Below are 24,222 nucleotides of genomic sequence, written 5' to 3'. Positions count from 1 at the left end.
GAAGTTATTAAAACGGAAAATATTTTTTAAAATGGAAATACTTTATAGCTTTATAATTTTTCTTGTATAGGATTTATAATGTTACAGTTCGATAATTTGAATCGTATATTTAGTACAAATTTAATATGGCAGTCATATATAAATAAAAATGATTAGTATTGGACTTCTATTGAATTGAAATTGATAAATGTAGAAAAAGTTTTAAATTTGTTGCCAAGATTCATATTGGACTTTTATTAGACTCTCGTTAGATGTTGTGGAGATTCCTATTGGACTTTTATTAGATTCAGCATGAAGAAAAGTTTTAAATTTGGTGCGGAGTTTTTATTTATTAATTTATTTTAGTTTATTATTTCCGGGTAAGTTTTTGATTGATTAGTAAATGTTGCAACTTTTAAAAATTAATCTATTGTTTAATTGTCTAGATATTAAGCTGTTCTTATATTTTTTACTCCGAATCATAAAAGTCGAAGTCACTCCACCATATAAAGAAAGCATTTACAGAAATTGAAATAGCGTGACGGTAATGTGTGACCCGGGACACAAGAAAAACACCTTGAGCAGGAAGTTATGGTCTTATTTTATAATATCATCTAATTTGCGAAGTGATTTACTGTTTTCGTTCCGTAAAATCATACACTGTCTATTTACTTCCCAACATCATATCCCATTTGGCAGCAATCTGCACCTAATGTCGTTTGCGACTCAGTAATAATGCTTTTATTTATAAGAAAATAGATTTTTTATTGGTTTATAGATATAATATTTTTTAAATTGGTATAAAATGTTCAGCAAATCTATATTCATTCTAATAATTCAATGGTGTATGTTGGATGCAAACAGTTCTAAAACTCCATCGATGGTATTGTCGCCAGCGCAAATTAATAGTTTAAAGGAATTAAGTGAAATACCTTTAGACAAACTTTTGAAGGTATGTATTGATCACAAAATGTACTTTAAAATTTTCAAATATTATTTTATATATACTGTGATATATGTGTCCTTGGATTGGAAATGTTGCAAATGTGAGTATTCCCGAAATCGAATAATACGCGTTTTTTTTAAAATTAAATATAATGTTCCTAGTAAAGTAATTGAAATAGAAGTATATTAGATATTTTTCAAACTTTGTTACTATTTATAAGTAATATCTTCAATCGATATTTTAAATTTGTCCGTACTTGTAAGGTGATCATACGTCCCGGATTGGCCGGGACAGTCCCGGATTTCCACCTTGTGTCCCGGGTTATTTTAAAAGCATGATGTGTACCGGATTTAGATCTTTTGTTCCGGATTGACCCGTTTTTTTTTTAAATTAACAGATGAATTATCAAAAATTATGAAAACAAACGAACAAGTGCTAATTTTTTCAAAATATTTATGAACAAAATTGAATAAAATTTTATACAAAACTTAAAAACGCGAAAAACATATAGATCCATATAAGATATAATATCATAGATGAAAAAGTATGACATATAATCGAATAATAAAGTCCCGGATTCGCATAACCAAAAATTGCCGTCCCGGTTTTGACTTAAAAAAAATATGGTCACCTTAGCACTTATGCTTTAAGTTACACCAGTTCGCTTTGATAGATTTTGTCGTAATGAAGAAAATGAATCGAAAGTATTGGTTTTTGTAACTTGTAATGTTAATCTAATGTTAGTCTAATTTTCTGTATAATTATTAGGTGAAGAAATCTCTAACTTCTTCAGCATCAATCAACCGTTTCGATGAGGCTCCAACAAATATTCAATATAATTATAAACATGGACCAGAAATAGCTCACGCACAACCCCTGATTGGCGGCGAGAAAAAACCACTACTGAGAAGGTATCAAATGAATCTTTCATCATAAATTTTTTATTAAGTTAATTATATTTAATTAATTGATACTGCTGTGCGGAACCGCGAGCCGCCCAGAAGCGTTACTGAACGGTTCATGCAAGACAATATTTTAAGATTTTTGAACCGTTAAAAAAAACTTCTACAGAACTAAAAATTATAATGAAAAATTCTGAATAGTTTAACTCGTAGTACTAACTCTTGAAGCAAAGATCGGCAAATTTGAAATGTCTGAAGACGACACTCGTTCTCACATAGGCGACGACACGTGGATGCCGCCTATAGGCGACGCTTTTAGCTTTTAGAGTTTTTAATACGAAACTTTACGAATTTATTTTATTCATTAGATTATGTATGCAAACATACATAAAAACGCATAAATTAGGATCATGAATTTTGGTTCGTGCTAGAAATCGAGATTAGAGTAATACACGATGAAACAACTAGAGCATCATATTATTGTTTATAACAGTATTATTTATATTAGTTTTAAGAATAGTTTTTAATAATTTATTATGTCACGATTTATTTATATTGCTTTAATTTGTTTTTCAGAGAATATGAACATGAATGGACTAAAGATTCTGGAGGAGGAAAAATTCGTAGCGCATTTCACTTGGCAATTACCACATTATCTTTTCTTGCATTTGGTGGATATTTGCTGTGTATGATTGTACAAGCAGTGAAGAATAAAGGTATTATGTAGAAATTGATTCTATCTATTTCTTATTCTATTCTATCTATTTAATGTAACCACTAACTGCGGAAGAATATCGGATAAGGAATGAATAAACCATGCAATATATTACACAATCTAATTTTTTGTACGTCATTTCAATATATTATTTATAATTGCCTTAATTTAAGCAAAATCTATTTATGAACAGTCGCGAATATAATATTAGCAGCTAACAATAATATATATTTGATCTATTTCGGATATCCAAATATGAATTGGATACAGATAATATATGATATTATCAGTTGAATTTTGTTAATATATCAAAAATGGAAATAACTTAATCATTATATATAAGAAATTATTCAATAAGTAAATATTGTGAATTTTATATTGAAAGGAAAAACAACTACTGAGTTGCTTTTTCCAACATGTCAATGTAGTATACAATGTCCCTTTTCGGTGGACTATTGTAAATTCATTAAATTTACTGAATGTCCTTTACTGGACAGTTGTAAATAAAAGAGTTAATAAAAAAAATATATCTTACCAATCTGAATTTGGTTCTTTAAATAGTTTCCATAAATTAAGACTCTCCTCTTAATTTATCATATCTATTCTAACTATCTTACCATCAAAAAACGACCCAGGTGTTCATACCACGTTTCTACATGCATAATTATATTTAAACTATAGGTAGAAGATTTGGTATTTTGCTTTCATTCAGTTGCAAGAAATTTCAGATACATGCAACAATCGATTTGCAAAAAAAATGTGATTTAGTAACTTTTTTTTAACTATCACATCAATAAAATTTCGATATTCTGATGAACTTTGGCGTATTTTTATAGGTAAACATCTTTTTCGTAGGTCCATAATATTTTAGGATGCTCGTTAATACTATAAACCTTTTCATAAGACGTTTCATCAAAATCGTCCAAAAGATATTTAACAATTTTCATTCTTTTCCAAAGACTAATCAAACGATTTTCCTATTGATATCTTTCAAATAGTTTTTCAGTTTTCAAAATCGGTTCAGTATTTCTCACGTTTGGAACAAAAAACTGTAAATACAACTATACAAGTCTATAATAAGTACAAATATAATTAATTATTACAAATTAATAATATAAATCTAACTACAATTTTTTAATTGATATTGGTTTGATTCTAGGCATGTACTATCCAATGCAACCGCAAACGACCCAAGCCCCGATGTTTTTATCATTTCCCCCGAAAAGAGGACCGCAAATTGCAAGTTACGGAAGGAAAAAGAGGAGCCAAAGTGAAGGGCCGTCTTATTCATCTATGCACATGCAAAGTGATGAATTTACTTTCAAAAATGATACTGGAAACTTGTATTACGAGCCAATGTTCCAGGGAGGTATACTAGCTAATCAGTACGAAATGTATAATGCATTAATAATGCTGTCTGAAGGGTTTGCAAAACACTCTGTTATTTAAATATGGGAATATTATATGGAAACTGTGCAACCGAGTTCTTACTAAATTAGATTAAATGCAAGTAATTTAGTTAGCCTATTTGTTACCAACTTTTTTGGCATAATCATCACTGTGTTGATAAAATAATTTCTTGATAATTTTCCAAACCCAACAAGTTCTTTTTTTTGGTTGATAGTAAATAGATTAAGTAACAAATTATAAATATAAATTCTACATATAAATTATTTTATCTATTATAAATACCGAAAACTTACATTTAAATATATTTATTATTAGTATAAGCATAAATTATTATTATATAATATATAGAAATATTTTACAACATTTTTAATACATTTATAGTATCATTAATACAATTTTTTTCACAAGGCAACGATCCAAAAGCAAATCTTCAAATTTTTCAGAATTAAAACCAAAAACTATCACATTTTATTTTTTATTTATATGTGGACTGACGTTTTAAGATTATTCTTGATGGCTTGTACAACATCCATACTGTTTGCATGGCCACCGATATCTGAAAAATAATGAAAATAGTAAAAAGAATGAAGGTTACAGTTAGTTGATGTAAATGAGTGATTATTTCATTAAATTAATAAAAATAAACATTTAATTGATAATTAATATCTATTAGTAGTCTCATTTTATATTACTTTATAAATTTGTATTACAAAAGTAATGGGTTATGTGAGTGGAGAGATACGCCAAATATGGATTTTCTCTTATCTATGACTCTATAGATACTTTCTTGTTTCTGAAGTGGTTTTGAAAAAAGAAACCAAATATTGAAAATGATTACAGGTACTTTATGAAACTACAAACTAAAGTAGAAGGTCTGAAAGGACAGAAGCAAAGAAAGGCATGTATCGACGCCTTATTACAGAAAATTGAAGAAACGAGTCACAGGAAATAGAAGTAAGCTCAAGATTGATTATATATATATATATATATATATATATATTCACACACACTCATATCTTTAATAAAATCCCTCGGTAGGGCGGTCCCTTATTACCTGGTGTGTGCACTTGATCCTCATTTATTGTTTTGTCAATAGCCGTCTTGATTGCATGTGCATGACGATTGTGCCCCAAATGGAATAACATATCAACAGAAGCATTTAACATTGCTATGGGATTAGCAAGATTTTTTCCAGCAATAGCAGTACCAGTATTTCTAGTTCCAGGCTCGAAAATAGCGTACTGAATAGTTAAAATGGAAAATTATAAATATTGCAAGCATTTGACTAGAGTTAATTAGTTAATGTATGCATCTTCTGATCACAATAGTTTATCCATAATATGTGTAAACAATAATAATTGTTGGATAAACATTTCACTATTATTGGTCAGAAAACAATTCATACAAAATATCACTTCAGATTATAATTTTTTTTTTTCAAAACAAAAGGCTTCAAACATTAAACTCAGATATTCTTTATATTGTAGATAAGAGCAAAAATTTCTACAGAATATTTTTCATAAAATAACATACAGAAAAAGTGATATTGTGTGTTGAGATATTGTTTTGAACTAATTGACTTCTCATTTCATACTTACATGATCTCCATAGTTCTTTCCACTTAACAAACCGGCACCACCAACCAAACCGCAAATAACATTAGATACAATAGTGCCGTACAAATTCATCATATTCATAACATCAAATTGATGTGGTTTAGAAACCAATTGCATACAACAATTGTCTATAATCATGTCGTTATGTTCAATATTTGGGTAATTCTTTGATACGTCTCTTGATATCTCTAAGAATAATCCATCTGACAATTTCCTGCAAATAATTTGACACAGACATATTAAAGTAGAAATATGTTATAATTTTTTATTCCTTAATAAATTTTACTTACATAATATTTGCTTTATGGATTGTGGTTACTTTCTTTCTGCCATTTTTTTGTGCATATTCAAAGGCATATGTTGCAACTCTTCTGGCGTTTTCAGCAGTTACTACTTTCATACTCTCAACTACACCTGATACACTCTGAAATATTATTATTTATAAAAAACAATTTAAAATATCAACAATTAAGAGAATGTTAAACTCACCTCATGTTCCAACATTGCATATTCTCCTTCAGTATTCTGTCGAATGATTGTAATATCAATATCATGGTGTTTACTTTGCACGCCACTATATGAACGACAGTTTAAAACATTTACAAATAAATCTAATTCGTTTCTCAGGGCCACATTACGGGATAATACTTGTGCAGATTCACTTTTGGTTTCAATATTACCTATTATTTTATAAACAATGTTATTTTTATCTCCATGTACATTTTAGTTACAATTGTACCTTTAATGGCAACTCCATTTCTTTTAATTGAAGTGATGGCATATTCTAAATCAGCATCTGAATGTACAGATGGATCTATTGTAATTTCTTCGAAATCTACTGGTACACCAGCATATCTGTAAAGTACAAAGAATTTTGCATGACATTTAACTAATTCTATTTTATTCTATACCATCTAATTTATTCGGAATACAGATATATATCAAAATAATTTGTTATAAACTATGTATCATTTGTTTACTGAAATTTTATATGCCAGAATATAAGCATAGGAAAGCAAATATTCAGTAAGTGTATATTTTACTTTACTCTAAGGAATTACCTGAAAACTTCTTTTACATATCCCATAAGTTCTGGACCAATACCGCCTCCAGGCAGCATTGTGACTGCGTGACGACCCCCATATTGTGCTTTTGGAATTTCATCCTTTGATGTAACAAAATAATAAAAATCAGGGTTATATTATATATACTTTAGCATACTAGTACTGATAACCGGTTGAAGCTACTAGTTAAAGTAGGCACATAAAGTCTGAATGTTTGTCTACATCCAATTAGTATATATATATATATATATATATATATATATATATATATTATATATATATAATAAATACAGTGTTAATACTAGATAAAAATTTAAAGTAATTTAATTTATGATCATTCACAATATTAAAATAATATTGACACTTACTGATTGCTTAATAAGAGGGGTTTTATGTTGAATATCAAATGCAGATAGCGTCGAAGCCTAAAGAAATATGTTTTCGATTAATTATTCATATTGTTAATATTATTTTTACATATGTCACATTTATGTAACCTTTTTGATATCTTGACAAATTCCAAGAGAGTTTCTTAAAGGCTTCAGAATCCGTAACGCCATTTCGATATACTGCTTAAATTGTGCAATCGCAATCTAATAATGAATATTGTTCATCAAACTTTATTTAGATTTATTTATTATTTTATATTTGTCTAAAATTAACTGTTTTCACTATTTTGGAACTTTTCAACATAAGAGATATTTTATTATTTTGGGCAACACTAAAAAGACAATTATCAAACTATGGTAATACTAGTAACAAAACTCAAGTCATATTTCAGATTTTGTGAATGACTTTGTAGTTTCTGAAAAATAATATTTTGAATAAACGTAAATGGTAAGATTTGTTTTAAATACAATTTTTTGAATACTAAATATTATATTTTCAATTGATGAAATACTTTTGTGTTTCTATGAAGTTAAATCTAAATTGACGTAAGCAGTAATAACAAAATGCGGCTTAGAGCTTAATTTGAAATTTCTTTCTCTTATAGTTTATTTTTCTTAAATAATTACTGTGGTGGAAAATAATATAATTCAATCATCACATTAATATATTTCTCAGGGTCAGAGTCAATCAGGTGGAAATGCGGGTGGTGAAAAAAAAGATGACAAAGAGAAAAAGAAGAAGTATGAGCCACCAATTCCAACTCGTGTAGGTAAAAAGAAACGTAGGACTAAGGGTCCAGATGCAGCCCTAAAACTGCCACAAGTCACTCCTCATACAAGATGTCGTCTAAAACTACTAAAATTAGAAAGAATTAAAGATTATCTTCTCATGGAAGAAGAGTTTATTCGTAATCAAGAACGACTCAAGCCTCAGGAAGAGAAAAATGAAGAGGAGCGATCAAGAGTAGATGACTTGAGAGGAACTCCTATGTCTGTTGGTAATTTAGAAGAAATTATTGATGATAATCATGCTATTGTTTCTACTTCTGTGGGTAGTGAACATTATGTCAGTATTTTGTCCTTTGTGGATAAAGATCAGTTGGAACCTGGTTGTTCAGTCTTACTGAATCATAAGGTAAATATAATTATTTATTAATTTTAATTCTGTAGTTTTCTTAGTTTAAAATTAAAGGCTTTTTTTTAATATTGATCAAACATATCGATTGTTGTTTTTGAAATGTGAAATATTTATCTCTTAAGTTAATTGAAATAGTACTTCTGGAAATGTATTGACGTTTTTGACAAAGTTTATATACAAATATAACAAATCTTTATATACAAATACAAATTTATCTACATTATCTTTCTCACCAACATTACCATAATGAAATTTATGAAATAAAACTGTAATAACTATTTACATTGCTTCTTTGACACATGCTCAAATTGAACAAAAGTAGCATTTATATAAACAATTCTCATTTATATTTAAAACATCTATTAGTTTGAATTGCAAAAAATATTTTGCAACACTTATATTTATTAGATCTTGAATAACATCTAAAATTAATAGTAGCTTAAAGTATTTTTTTTTATCAATTATTCATGAATTCATAACCATTCACCTATTTTAAAACCATTAGCAAATGTTTCATTATTTAAAAGATTTTTGAGTATGCATTGTGTAACAAAACTAATGTTTTATGTCATAGGTCCATGCAGTTGTTGGAGTTCTGGGTGACGATACTGATCCAATGGTAACAGTTATGAAATTGGAAAAAGCTCCTCAAGAAACATATGCTGATATTGGAGGATTAGATACACAAATTCAAGAAATCAAAGAATCTGTTGAATTACCTTTGACTCACCCAGAGTACTATGAGGAAATGGGAATAAAACCGCCAAAAGGTGTAATATTATATGGACCACCAGGAACTGGCAAAACATTACTGGCAAAAGCTGTTGCCAATCAAACTTCAGCCACATTCTTGCGTGTTGTGGGAAGTGAACTTATTCAGAAATATTTGGTAAGTTGAATATTTTTGTTAATTATATTGTTTAATTTGCAGCTAATTCAGTTACATATGATAAAGATATATAATAAAGTTATACAAATTATTAAAAAAGTATGAATATTCAAACAAAAATATAAAACTAATTTTATTCTAAATATTTGTCAAATCCTTTTATTATTCATTATGTATTTGATCTCATAAAAATATTCATTGTGCTAATTGTAACTATGTTAAACAAGAAGTAACTATATTAACCTATTTTTTTTTATCTCATTTAGGGTGATGGGCCTAAACTAGTTCGTGAATTGTTCCGAGTAGCAGAGGAACATGCTCCTTCAATTGTTTTCATAGATGAGATAGACGCTGTTGGTACTAAACGTTATGATTCAAACTCAGGAGGTGAACGTGAGATACAAAGAACTATGTTGGAGCTACTAAATCAGCTAGATGGTTTTGATTCAAGAGGAGATGTCAAGGTTTGTTCATTTTTTTGTACTTATTTCAAGATATTAAACTGAAATTCTCAAATATCTGAATCTCTATCTGAATTTTTATGAGTAAAGTTGAAACTGCCCGGAAGGGAATTCTACAAATCATTAGAATCTACAAAATTCAATAATTTAAAATGAATATGCCAAATACTCAGGTTTATCAATTTTATTATCCATTTTGGAGATCTTATTATTGGTATGGAATTCTATATTATCACATTATCAACAGATTGAGTAAAATATGTCTATGGCTATTGATTATTAATGGGCCGTGTCTCCTTACTTGTTAAGTTTTCAAGTGAAATGAAACAATTTTTCTCTATTTCCAAAGGAAATTGGAAGAATATTAATATTATTTTTTCTTTATAATTAATTGTAAACATTTGTTTACATAATTAACAATAGTCATTAACGTTTTTTTATACTGATACATAAGAAAATGTGTTGATATCTCTTTTTAAATAGTTTAGAATTTATTAGGTTTTAAAATAAATAATGACTTCTGATAGTGATAGTGAAGTTTACTCACAAGGGAACCCTCAGGTTTACTCGTCTGGGATTTTGATGAAATTTTGCATGGTGATAGTCAAACCAAACCTTGTAAAATATTATAGACTTATGAGAAGTGCTTTAATTATAAAAATAAATAAATATAAATATTTTTACGTTATATAACTATTTAAACATAAAAATATTTTAAAAAAAAAAAAAAACAAATTATAAGCTGTTGAGATTCGAACTCGGTTACTTTTAACTCTCTTATCTATGAATCCGAACGCAAAACATAGGAGCAAGAGTTTTAATGAGCCCAGCTATGAGGATATGTCGATAAGGAACACTATTACGGGAGCAAATAAGGCGTGGTCTATTTTTAGCAACTTTAATTAATTTTTATAATTAAACCCCTTCTCATAGGCCTATAATATTTTACAATGTTTGGTTTGACTATCAACTCTATCACCATGCAAAGTTTCATCAAAATACCAGGCGAGTAAACCTGAGGGGTCCCTTGTCAGATAATTATTGCAAATTTCAATTTACATCGATATTGCTGAACTAGACAGTCAATTTGAAAGTGATGTCCTGACCAATTTTTGAATATACTTTGGAGATGGAAGATGACTTCAGAAAATGATTGGATAGATTGAATAGGAAGAAATAAAACTTATGTATGGAGAGGAATTGATTTTTAAAATAATTTATTAGATGCCAATTACCATAAAATTGTAGAACTATTTATGTCATGCAAGGAAAAAAATATTTACAAACAATACAGTGAGAATGTTTTTTTTTTTGAATCTCATCAAAAAAAAAATAATTAGTGAAGATAAATATTTGTATGATTATGAAACTGGAATGCATATTTTTATCAGTTTGGACTTCTGCTTCCTGGCTAGAGTGTATTAAGTAAATAACCCAATATTAACTTTTTAATCTTTTTAATAAAATTTGAAAATTTTTCAACGATTTGAAAATTTACCTGAAGACAGTCTTACTTGTTTAATATGAATCTTATTAGTATTTACAAAAAATCATCACATAGAATCAGCATTTCATGAATCAACCAAATGGATTCAGTTATTTTTTTTCTAAAGCCATACTCAACCATGAACAATATCTCAAAATTCATTTACAGATACTTTCACATTTATCACACATACGTGAAATCAATTTTTTAAGTAAGAGATCAGAATACTTCAAGGAACTTAGTTAACCTTATAAATTTATTTGCACATTTAATAACAAGTAAGAAACCCAAAAGGCCTCACTTTGTTCTTACTTGGAATTTTTATCTTCCTTCAGGTTGTAATGGCCACAAATAGAATTGAAACATTAGATCCAGCTTTAATCCGTCCAGGAAGAATTGATAGAAAAATCGAATTTCCTCTTCCCGATGAGAAAACTAAACGCCGAATCTTTAACATTCACACATCTAGAATGACCTTAGCCGAAGATGTTAATTTAGCCGAATTGATCATGGCCAAAGATGATTTATCAGGTGCGGATATTAAAGCAATTTGTACAGAAGCTGGTCTGATGGCATTAAGAGAACGTAGAATGAAAGTTACAAATGAGGATTTCAAAAAGAGTAAAGAGAGTGTATTGTATCGCAAAAAGGAGGGAACTCCAGAAGGTTTATATCTTTAATTAAAAATATTTAATACAGACACATGAGAGGCATTTTGAATATTTTGTGTGTATGATTCTCTCTTACATGTATAATTTTTGTATGAATAAATTGATTTTAATACACTTTTTGATTTGTTTATAATATTTCTTGAAATCATTTTAAATATCTTAATTTAAAATTTTCTATTTTACGAAAATCTTAAAAAATGATGAATAGATATCAGAGATTTCAAATGTGTTCTAGAACTGACGCCTCATTAACAATATGCGAATTATTTAGACAAACACCCTAACTGATAGGAAAGAAACAGATCTTGAAAAAAATCATGAAATTTGATAAACTTCAAATAGTAAATGATTTTTTACATTTGAATTTTACAATTGAGCGCTTATAACAAAATTTTTATCTGATTTTATAGGAGGAAAAAAACGTGAAATTAAATCATTTTCTTTATTTGTATTGTTAATAATAATCAAGCAATAGAATTTTATCGTCCCACATTTAATGCACCATTACCATTATAATATTAATAAAAATAACATTTTCATAAGAAGTAAAACATATTTGTGTTAATTATTATTAATTGTAATATATATTACTAAATTAATTCCTTATAAGATAAAAGCATATATTTTGATGCATAATTTAAATTAAGTATTTGTAATGCCTATATCATCTACTTATTTTGAAATTTCTGCTTTTGCTTTAATGCAAGTATTACCATTGTCATGTTTTATATCAACATCAACTTCAATCTTGCCTTTCACTAGTCCGAGGTAGGTTTTGTATTTGCTAATATCAATTTTTTTGTCATCCAGACACAATTTATACTGAAAAATAAAAAAATAGTATTTTAATTTTGTGCAAATTCATTATAGAATAATTTAGTTTATCATCAACTGATTATTTTAAATTCTTGTGTTTAATATTCTTGAAACAATAACTTTCGAAATGGGGTGCTGGAGTCAAGTGAAGAAGTTAAGTGGACCGATAAGGTAACAAAGCTGAGGATGGTGAGAGACGAAACAACTCTACTGGGCACGATAATGCAGAGAAGAGGAAACACGACATCGTCGAAGGAAAAACAGAAAGACTGAAATGTTCAGAAAGAAGAAGAATGCAGATGATGACTTACATGTGAAGATAAAATACAGGGAACTGAAAATCGAAGCACAGGACCAGGAGCATGGGAGATTTGGTAAGAAAAATGCATAAAAGTGTATAAAAACGGGAATAATGATAATGAATTAGAATTGGTAATAATAATCAAGGGAGGGAAAGGAAATCGTTGATTTATGGTGCTCTCACATCATTGCCTTCGGGCAGACAACCATTCGATATGTGTGTATGTCTTTATATTGAAATCAAATTAACTAACAAGAAGCTCATTAAAAGCTATTAATTCTATATGAAAACACATCATGGAATATTAAAAAAAATCTTGTTATTTACATATTTCATTTGAAATCATTATAAAATATTACATATTTTAATTATGTATGAATAAATTTTGTATTTGATTGATTAAAATGATACTGAAAAATAATGACAAAAAAATTCCAATAGTCATCACTTTAATTCATACATGTGATTATAGTGGAGTTTTCTATGAGAAATAATTAAAATTCGATTTCGAGCTTAATCACAAACATTAGTCGCAATTTTTATATGGTAATTATATGTAATATTCCATTAGATTATCAAGGATGTGTAATTATCTCATTGTGTGTATATATCTCACCAAAGGACAGCAATTATTGACAATGATTTTTGCATATAAACTAAATTTCTGATTTGTTGATGAAACAGCAAAGAAAATATTCATTAGTTGATTCTTATTTATGAAAGAGCATGATACAAAGTATCGTGATTTTTTTTCAACTACATGCAAAATTATCAATCATTAATGAGAATATATAATAATAATTTAATTTGGTACACTTTCTAAAGTAAAAAGTTTAAATTCTTTTCGCCATCAATAAACTTGATTACTTTTAATTTGTAATCTTACCTTTTCCGCCGGACATTCGTGAGGAAATCCTATGATATCTAATATTGCTGCTTCTTTGGATCCTGCGCTGACCTTTCTGCACATATTTTCCGTTCCCTCTAATAATGGCATACCATTTTTACTGACTTTATATGTCACCTGAAATATTAATTAGCAATAAACATACAGAATTCATGGGTTGAATCTCAAATTCAAATAAATATATAAAAAATAAGAATGTTTCGACATCAATTTATGTCCAGTGGCTTATTCTAATGACTCTTAGATTAGGTACGAAATGAATAATATATCGTACCTGTTAGAGTAACTTATTTAAATATAGTATAAATATTAATAAATTGATTATTGTATACGATCGAATTATTCTCGATCTCGGCCTACAGTCGACCTATTCTCGACCGACACTATGCTCATTTGGTTGACCCGAGTTCGCACCAGGGTTCAAACGGGCGCGAAAAATTTATCTGCCACATTTTCAAGAAAATTTACTACTAATTGGTTTCAAAAACAATTTGACTCGGGCGAACAGAAGAAACTTTCCCTCTTCAAATTTGCGAAAATCCTAAAAAATTAGATAGTTTTTAAAAATTAACTAGTAGGGTGTATGGCATCGTGCCTTGAGGCAAATTGCTGAAACTTGCCGTACCGTAAAATGTTCGAGGAATACTGAATGTTTTCAAATAGATTATTATTAATATTGTAACATTGTCTAATATTCATAAGAATTATATAAACTGAATTGCAAAGTTGAAATTATTTGTTTAAAGTATATTGGAACTATAGTCAGAATTAAAAATATAATCTGAATTATTTTCGATATACTAAATTTTTTTTTTTTGAAAAAAAAATGAAAAAAAAGTAGAAACAAAAATTCCAAAATCAATTATTTTGTTAAGACAAGCAGAAAGTTCTTTGAATCATCTAAATCGGACGCTTAGTTCTCTCAAAAACTGCCATTTTTTGCACATTTAGCTCCGTATCTTCGAAATGGCTGGGCCTGCGTTTGCCAAAAACTAATAAACACTTCTCCCAATCATTACTAATTGAATGTTTTTTAGATCATTCAAATCGGATGCTCCGTTCTCTCAAAAGCTCGATTTCTATTTTCTGCACTCTTTGCTCTTTATCTCCGTAACTGCTGGACCTGCCTTTACCAAAAACTAATCAGCACATCTCCTTATCAATAGGAATCGAATGTTTTTTGAACCATCCAAATCGGTTGATCCGTACGCCCGAAAACGGGACTGGAAAATTGTATCCATACATACACACACACACACATCCATTTTTTCTGAGGTATGCCAAAATGTTCAGAAACCTTCAAAACGTCGAGAAATGTAAAAATTTTCAATTTCGATTTTCGGCCCATTACAATAACTTACCCTACGGGAAGTTAAAAAAAGGTTTTTTTGAATATTCAGATGATCTTATCTGTAAAAAATCAAGTTTTTTGAGAATTTAAAAAAAATAAAATTTTTATGTGGTTTAAATGAATTATCATTTGCGGCAAATTAAAAAAAAATGCATACCCTGAACTCTGAACCGCGTAAAAAGCAGATTTTTAATAGCAATATCAGTATAATTAGATAGTTTAGTGGTTATGAAATAAAAAAATACCTACTACTCGACATGTTTTAGATCACCTAAAATTAACAAAATCGAACTTATGGTGATTTTTTTCTTTCTTTTAGGGAATTAATAGTTTGATAAGTAGTTGCACATAGGTATATATCACATACTTATTTTTAACAGTATTTTTTTTCCTCAAAATATGTACGTTTTTTCCTTAAAATTTCAGAAATCACGTTACGTGAACCAGAATTCATTAATTTAATTAATTCATTATATAATTATATATAGGAATCTAATCGAATATTTAAGATAATTAAAGTCTCTCGAGAACGTGTATATATATATATATATATATATATGTGTGTGTGTGTGTGCGTAACAGATCTTGACTTTTACATACTACACAAATCTAAACATGTTTGAAATATGCCAAATAATGATAGGAAAAAGCAAGTTTAATTAACTTCCCGAAGGAGAAGTTTATGTTTTCATCAAAAAATCCGATTCGCTAATTTTATGTTTTCTCGACGTTTCAAGCCATTCTAAATCGAATGAGACCAAATTTGAAAAAAAAAGTGTGAGTATATATATATATATATGTTGTGTGTATGTGAACAGATTTTGTGCCGTAAATCGACGTTTTCTCGAAAACGGCTGGAGCGATTGCAAAAAATTAAAAGCCATTCGATGTATCTCGATGACTATCGTTTGTGGTTTGTGCGCTACGAACGGCCGAGCCGTTTTTTTTTTTGTAAATCGCAGAAAAGTGAAAAATTTTTCGCCCACGTTTTAGCCCGCAATTCTGAATCGATTATGAAAATTCAAAAACAGTTCGAAAGATATTGGTTGGGAATCGTGCTGATTAGTTTTTGGTAGAGATCGGCCGGGCCGTTTTCTTGTAATAAAGTGTTAAACAATTTTTTTCGACGATTTTTATTATATTATTATTATTTTTTTGACGATTGTTAACTCGTTTAACTTTAAAAATTCGTCAAAGTTTGAAAAAATTGGTTTCGTTTTTTTGGCATATGTCAAAATTAGACCTTTATCAACGTTTTCTCAAAAACGTCTGAACCGATTTCAGAAATTTATAAGCCATTTCTATCTATCGTTTGTCAGTTTTGTGCGATCATCTGCCAAGCCGTTTCTTTGTAATTTGAAAAAAAGTGTTAAACATTTCGTCCACATTTAAGCTCATCCTACCGAACCGATTTTAAAAAATCAAAAACTGTTCGAAAGATATTAGTTGGGAATGATACTGATTAGTTTTAGGTGAAATACTACCGAGCCGTTTTCTTGTAATTAACTGTTGAAAAAAAATTTAAACCGATTTTTATGGAACTTTTTTTGGCGATATACATCATGGTCTTATAGAACTTACTGAAATATTACGGCCTTACGACATATAGTTTAATTTTAAAAATTCATCAAAGTTTGATAAAATAGTTTTTTTGACGTTTGTTCAAATTAAAATTATACGATTTACTTTTGGTATAATGATGGAGTACTTGGTCTTAATGAACATACTAAACCATTAAAGTCCTACGGAAACTGGTTCAATCATAAAAATTGTAGATTTTTGAAAATTTGCTTTTAGAAAATATTCCGAGTTAACGTGTTCGTTCGTTTTCATACTTTAATCACTCATAAATTAATTTATTTTTCATTGATTAAGTCGATTATTTACACATATCGGGAGTTCATGCAACTTGCTTTAAGGCAAAATACCAATAAAAACTAGTTTTACTAATTTACGCTACATAAAGTTAATATGAATATAGGCAATGATTTAAAATAAACTCAGAAAATTAATAGACCTTTCCAATTCCCAGAAAAGTTTAAAATATCTATTTTTTGTCATCAGAATGAATTTATAGGTTTTTTACCTTTCCATTTTTAATACCATCAGTCTCGATACAGCCGCGCGGTTTAACGATGCATTTATCAGTAATATCGGCGCCAATATTATCCAAGCGAATAACATTGTCGGTTGATCCTGGACAGTTTGCAATTGATTTCACTTTTATCGTGACTCCAGCCTATAAATTAAGTGATTTTAATTATTTTTATTTATATAAAACTACCTTAACATAAAATAATACATACACATGATTCTCCTAAATCAATAAAAGCTGCTGCTAGGAAAAGAGCGATACAAATAATGTGTTGAATAAACATTTTTTTAGATTTTATTTAGACAAATAATATATTTTTATTTCGAATAAATTATTACCATTGTTACAGTTATCTTATATACCTCGTTTTATCTTTTCAATAAATCATAATTTGCAGGATGTAAAATAAACAATCATCGCGGATATTTCGATGACTTTCGTAATATGAATGTTGCATAGTATATTTCAATGTAAAATATATTATCCGACAATGAAAAAATAATTACAAACGATTATGTTATTTTCTAAATGTTACCCGTAAACAAGGATTATTTGTTTAGAGGTCATCTTAATCACAAAGTTCAAAGAAATAATTTATATTATATAATTTGTAAAAAATATATACCGCTGTCTCCGGGCTGGACGAGGCAGTTCAAGAAAAAAAGAAAACTTATGAATTTGTGAATTGCGAGAGAAATGCTGCACCGATTCAAATGTTGCATTGGAATATATTATTCTGAATTTATCGCAATCATTTTACAATTTAGTAATTAATTAATTATAGTAATGTCAGTATATATTCTGATGAAGCTTAAATATAGAAAAGCGACAAAGTTAGCCAGGCTTGCACATTTTTTTTTAACCTATGGTTTCTCATTTGCTAAATATTTGCTTAAAGACTTTAGAATTTTAACCGCTATTTTTATATTAAGTCGTTCAACTCGAAAAATATTGAAAAACGATACATAACATTTCTATAATGGCTTTCAAACTCCTGGGTGCTCCTAGTGTGACCGAGTCCTCCTAGGTGCCGGACTTTCGAAAACTCCGGACTGTCGGGCGGTTAGGTGAAAAACAATATTTGGCAAAAACGGTTATTCTGTCTTTTTTTTTTTAAATAAATTAGCTGTTTTTCTTCTCTCCCAGTTACCGGAGTTGTAATACTATGTAGGTATTATAGCTGGACTTTTTTGTAAATTAAATATTTATAAGCGATATGTCAATATAAGGGATGTCATCATATCCGACTGTTTTATCAGAAAATGTATATGATAAACCAATTTTCGTAGTATGATTATACACCGTCATATAAGTGGTCGGTCAATATATCTGACGTCATACTAATTATAGTAGCTTAAGCGAATTCTAAAAGTGATATCCTAAAATTTTAATGAACATAAAAGATGATATAATCTAATTTAATTAATTTGTATTGATATAATCTAATGTAATTATATTGAGCTTGTATACTAAACTAACTTATCGGTTTTCACTCATAAAATTGTATATTGCAATTAACTTCCCGATGAGAAGTTAGTTTTTGCCAGAAAAAAGGATTTGCTCGGCGTTTTAAGTCATTCTAAATCAAATGAGACCAAATTTAGAAAAGGGATGTATGTGTCTGTGAGAGCTGATTTTTGACCTCGCCGACGTTTTCTCAAAAACAGCTCGACCGATTTTAAAAATTTGAAAGCTATTAGATAAAACTATCGATAAGGACTGTCCGAGCCATTTCTTTATAACAAGCAGCAAGCATTTTAGACCATATCAGTTTCGAAAGGATTTTGAAAATTGGAGAGATATCTCTCCAAATACATCACACACGTTTTGTATGTCCGCATTTTTTTTGTTCACGTTTTCGGGCGCACGGATCAACCGATTTGAATGGTTCAAAAAACATTCGATTCCTATTGATAGAAAGTTGTGCTGATTAGTTTATGGCAAAGGGAGGTCCAGCCGTTTCGAAGATACGGAGCTATATGTACAAAAATAGCAGTTTGTGAGAGAACTATGTAAGCATTCGATTTGAATGATCTAGAAAACATTCAATTCGTAATGATGGGGAGAAGTAGTGATTAGTTTTTGGCAAAGGCAGGTCCAGCCGTTTCGAAGATACGGAGCTAAATGTACAAAAATGGCAATTTTAGAGAGAACTAAGCACCCGATTTGAATGATCTAATTCGTAATGACGGGGAGAAGTAGTGATTAGTTTTTGGCAAAAGCAGGTATAGGTCGAAGATACGCAGCTAAATGTAAAAAAATGGCAGTTTTTGAGAGAACTAAGCGTCCGATTTGAATGAGAAACTAGCTGTAAGTGGAATTCTGTCTTAAGGGAATTAAGGCATCGTGCCTGAAAGCAAATTTCTGGAACTTCCCGTACCAATTTTTTTTTTTTAAAACGATTAACATTTTTGAAAAAAAATTTACTTCGAAAAAATAAGATTTTTGAGAAACTATAAATTGGACCAAAAATTACTTTTTTTTGAAAAAAAAAATTTTTTTTTTAAAAAAATTTTTTTTTTAATTTTTTTTTTTCGAAAAAAAAATGTTTTCTTTATTTTGACATATTTTGGAAGATCTAAACTTTTTTTCAAAGCAATCGTACTGCTTTAACTGCATAAAGACGAAATATCAAAGCGCGTAAGCGCCGCGTCGCCGTCTAACGCGTAAACATTGGTACGGAACCCATAGGAATGTAAACAAAATATATACTTATTGTTAAAATCTCTATAAAATATTTGATAATTTGATGTGCATTAGTCTAATGATCATTTTTGACCGCCAAATGGCATTTTTTTTTACTTTTTTCTTTAGATCTCCGAAACCGCTAGACCTGCCTTTATGAAAATTTGATCGGTTCTTCACCTTGTCAATATAAGTAAAATGTTTTTTGAATTATTAAAATCGGACGCTCCGTTCTCTTAAAAACTGAGTTACCGTTTTCGGCACTTTTTGCCCCGTATCTTCGGAACGGCTAGACCTGCCTTCGCCAAAAACTAATCAGCACGTCTCCTTATCAATACGAATCGAATGTTTTTTGAATTATTCAAATCGGTTGATCCGTGTTCCCGAAATCGTCGACGAAAATTTGTATCCGCACATACATACACACACGTACATACATACATATACACACACATACACACACACACACACACACACATACATCCATTTTTTCTAAGGTATGCCAAAATGTTCAGAAACCTTTGAAACGTAAAGATATATAAAAATTTTCATTTTCGATTTTTTTGCGATTACTATAACTTACCCTACGGGAAGTTAAAAAACTTTCTGCTTATGTTGACGAAACAATTGCTTTTGGAAAAAAAATTGTATTTATTTTTTTTTAATTTTTTTTTATATACTTATTGAAAATAATTCAGATTTTAATTTTAATTCTTCTTAAAGTTCTAAAGCTCACTTATATACTTTAAATAAACAATTTTAACTTTGCAATTCAGTTTATATAATTCCTATAATTATTAAACAATGTTACAGTATTTATTTATAATAATCTATTTGAAAACGTTTAATATATTCTTTGAACATTTCGTTACGGTACGGGAAGTTTCAGCAATTTGCCTTAAGGCACGATGCCATACACCACTAGTTTCTTTTATAAATCAAAGGACTTATAATTATCTGTTCAGGTTTGTGATGCTTTATTGTTAGCAAAAATAGTTATTTTTATAATAACTATGTTAATTATATTGTTATTGAATGACTGTGTGTTTTCATAATTTAAAATTCGCGCTTTGTAATTCGATTAAAGAGGGCAACACTAATGGCACATATCGGCATTGACAATACCTATAAAAACAACAACAATTTTGACAAGTTATTGAAAAGCATGAATGCTCATTTGTAATTTCACTTGAACTTTCTTCTTATATTAAATTTATTGCATACATTGATTCAATATAATTTTAAATGGGAAGTTTAGATGAAGCATCTAAAACTGGCTTTTTATGCAGATTATGTTCCGAAATGCACAAACATGTTATTCTTATCTACAGCGATAAGGGTATTTCCATGCAGCTAGCACACAAAATCAATAACAATCTTCCAGTGACCGTAAGACATATCGAATATATTATTTTTAATGAAAGCAGTTAAATTTAACTTATAATATTTTATTCAGATATCTCCGACAGATCCTTTGCCCAAAACAATTTGTTTATCTTGTATTCAACAATTGGAAGCGACATGCAAACTGATAACTCAGTTGCAAACAGTAAGACAATTATTAGGAATGAAAAAGCAAGTTAAGCCAGAAAATGAACGTTGTGAAACAGTACATTATTTAAATAATGCAGCTTTGGATTCATCAGATGAAGATTCTGATGCCAGTGAAGCATAGCATTAAAAATGATATATCGATTTAAGTATTAACAAAGAAAACAATTGGATTAATTAAATAAACAACTCGCCAATTTAGTGATAAGTTTAAACTGATATTATATGTGAATAATTAAATTATATATGTTAAATAATTTCAATAGTTTTATTCATCATGAGAGATTTAGTGTGAAAGCTATGATGTTTATGCCAATATGTCCTAACATGGCATAATGAAATTCTTCAGAGAAACATTTTATTAAATCATTTATTTCAGAATATTTTCATAATTTGTAACATGAATTATAATACAATTTGCAACCTCCATACATCAGCATAAAATTAGTTAATGCTGTATTAATTCTATTAAGATTATATCTTATATGATATAGTAATGAAAAATAATATGGACTTAATTTTACGATAACACTAAAACATATGCAATTGTATCTCAATAACATATGAAATTAGATGACTATTTTTATTTTGCATATATCAAACAAATACATATAAACATTTTTCCTTTACTATATGACTTGCATATATATATAATTTATTTAAATTTACAACATAATATAATATAATAACTTAGTTATATATTTATGTAAGTGGAATGAAAACATGTCATGAGTATTTACATAATTATTCTAAAGAGTTCAGCATAAGCAACTGCTTCAGAACTTTTGTTTGAGACGTTTCTCGAATCTCTCCTGCCAAAAACATTTCATCTACTACAGTGTAGACTTTATAGAAATTGAACACCAAATCTAATTCACATACATTGTGAAAATATTCATTCAATACTTCAACAAAATTATGGATTGCTTCTAGGTAACACAAGTTGTTGTCATTGACATCAACACAAATACAGAAGTATAATCCCGCATATCTTCTGTACACAATTTTGAAATTGCGAAACTGAAATAAATAATAAAAATATTCAATGAATAAAAAAAGCAAGAATTATGTATAAATCAAACAGTCTACATTAAAACATTCTTGCTATTGTGATTATAATTTAAGTTACTCTAAATGGTATTATTATTCGGCATTATTACTCTGCCATAATGATTTCTAAAGAAACAAATATCATTGATTTTTTCATTTCATTTCATTGGATAACAATTTCGGAATAGAAACAAATTGTTGCAGACATTCTACATAAAAGTTGTTTATAATAATAACACCTTACTGAATAACAATTGTAAAATTAAATTTAGCTAGCTTGGATTCACAGTACTCTCAAGATCATTTACTAAAACACAAGGAAAAAAGTGCTTGAAAAAGCTTTAACATTGAATTAAATTAAATTGTAAATAGTTGAAAACAAAAATGTTGGAAATTAAAAGCTAAAAGTATACATCTTATCTTAATACCTCAACAAAATTTGTATGTTTGGCATCTCTAACAGTTACAACTGCATGGACTTCCTCTATTAGTTTTTGTTTTTCATCATCGTCGAAATTCATATACCATTTTGCTAATCTAGTTTTACCAGCACGATTTTGTATTAATATGAAACGAATCTAAAAACAAACAGAAATTAAAATATTGATATCTGACTTTTAGGGCGTTTCAGACTTATCATTTTAATCATTTATGGATTGTATTTAGTAATACACATAATAAAATGAATTATTTAAGTTTAATTTTGAATTTACCATTTTCAGTTTATGCAGATATTAATAAAAGCTTATATTACACAAATATTATTGTAGGAATAATAAAATACTAATGACAGCTTGAGAGTTCAATGAGATTCCAATCGAATTCCACTTGCGATATTTACGCAGTTTTCTTTGTTGGTACTCGTGTTAATGTAAACTCTGGTGGAAGATTTGCTCAAAATATTTTTACAAATTGGTTTAACATACATAATCCAACAAAAACTTAATTTATTAAGGTGCGTCCACACCTAACGAACGAACACGAACGAACATGTCGAACAAGAAAATACAAAATAGAACGAACAGGAACACGAACGAACGCGAAAAATTCCAAACAAACGCCTCAAAGCAGTGAGGGTTTGAATCTTTTTGTTCGAGGATGTACCGTGAAACGTCAGATTTATTATTTAAAGTGGCGGGAAAGAGAAAAATTATTTAAAGTCATCAAATTTACAAAATTTGTCAATAACAGCAATATCTTATAATAAATACAACATAAATTAATGCATTAATGCACATTTTAACACCAAAAAAGAAAAATGTTTGTCTACATTCGTGGTAGCGTCCACACTGCACATACGAGTTCAAACATGAACGAACAATTCCCTTTGATGTACCGACAAGTTGCGGAACATTGCTCGCCATGTTTGTTTATGTTCGTTCGTGATCGTTGTGGCGTCCACACTATGCTGTTGCCGTTCGTTCTGGTACGTTCTTTTATGTTCGTTCGTGTTCGTTCGTTAGGTGTGGACGCACCTTTATATATTGGTAGATTTTAGAACATTGCTGCACTGCCATTTGTGTTTGATTATCTATTGATTATCTATGTGCACTGCATAAAATTAAAAGATATTAGAAGAACTGCATAAAAATTAAAATATTAAAAGAACAAACTATATTCAATATTGGATGATGGCAGCATATTTACGTATATGGTGTATACAAGTATGTATCTAATCTATGTATTTATGTATATATTTGTTTTGTTTTTATACTCATCCATTAAAGGTTGTTCATATCACAGATTCTTTTATCAGTATAATATTTTGTACTAAATTTTACAGTTATGTTGTCATTTAAT

The 24,222-nt window shown here is 28.8% G+C and overlaps 4 protein-coding genes across 5 annotated transcripts; 2 read left to right on the top strand and 2 right to left on the bottom strand.

Moving 5' to 3' along the window:
* Positions 1–4,374: 4,374 nt before the first annotated feature.
* LOC113384542 (isocitrate dehydrogenase [NAD] subunit gamma, mitochondrial-like) lies at positions 4,375–15,952 on the bottom strand. Of its 2 annotated transcripts, none has more exons than XM_026622275.1 (9): positions 15,923–15,952; positions 7,001–7,057; positions 6,630–6,733; positions 6,308–6,423; positions 6,058–6,248; positions 5,859–5,992; positions 5,551–5,782; positions 5,007–5,193; positions 4,375–4,508 (listed from the first exon to the last, which is right to left on the bottom strand). In XM_026622275.1, exons 1-9 carry the CDS (start codon positions 15,923–15,925, stop codon positions 4,432–4,434), a joined length of 1,101 nt encoding a protein of 366 aa, XP_026478060.1. In that variant the 5' UTR covers positions 15,926–15,952; the 3' UTR covers positions 4,375–4,431. The 2 variants fall into 2 exon arrangements, with proteins under 2 accessions (XP_026478060.1, XP_026478059.1); XM_026622274.1 differs by lacking the exon at positions 15,923–15,952 and adding an exon at positions 7,130–7,267.
* LOC113384541 (26S proteasome regulatory subunit 4) lies at positions 7,355–11,702 on the top strand. Its single transcript, XM_026622273.1, has 5 exons — positions 7,355–7,469; positions 7,698–8,156; positions 8,734–9,048; positions 9,315–9,512; positions 11,331–11,702. Exons 1-5 carry the CDS (start codon positions 7,467–7,469, stop codon positions 11,673–11,675), a joined length of 1,320 nt encoding a protein of 439 aa, XP_026478058.1. The 5' UTR covers positions 7,355–7,466; the 3' UTR covers positions 11,676–11,702.
* A 5,025-nt stretch (positions 15,953–20,977) lies between the features above and the next one.
* On the top strand, positions 20,978–21,562 carry LOC113386175. Its single transcript, XM_026623972.1, has 2 exons — positions 20,978–21,210; positions 21,278–21,562. Exons 1-2 carry the CDS (start codon positions 21,067–21,069, stop codon positions 21,494–21,496), a joined length of 363 nt encoding a protein of 120 aa, XP_026479757.1. The 5' UTR covers positions 20,978–21,066; the 3' UTR covers positions 21,497–21,562.
* Positions 21,563–22,101: 539 nt separating this feature from the next.
* LOC113385270 (AP-2 complex subunit sigma) lies at positions 22,102–23,219 on the bottom strand. Its single transcript, XM_026623111.1, has 3 exons — positions 23,136–23,219; positions 22,851–23,000; positions 22,102–22,392 (listed from the first exon to the last, which is right to left on the bottom strand). The coding sequence occupies exons 1-3, from the start codon at positions 23,136–23,138 to the stop codon at positions 22,117–22,119; spliced, it is 429 nt and encodes a 142-aa protein (XP_026478896.1). The 5' UTR covers positions 23,139–23,219; the 3' UTR covers positions 22,102–22,116.
* Between the last annotated feature and the right edge of the window lie 1,003 nt (positions 23,220–24,222).

This window comes from Ctenocephalides felis, unplaced genomic scaffold (genome assembly GCF_003426905.1).
Source record: "Ctenocephalides felis isolate EL2017-DRISC unplaced genomic scaffold, ASM342690v1 CF-g0.4_SCAFFOLD_03571, whole genome shotgun sequence".
Classification (NCBI taxonomy): Eukaryota; Metazoa; Arthropoda; class Insecta; order Siphonaptera; family Pulicidae; genus Ctenocephalides; species Ctenocephalides felis.
The sequence above is the reverse complement of the archived record's forward strand: the minus strand, read 5'-3'. Positions and strand labels throughout refer to the sequence as shown.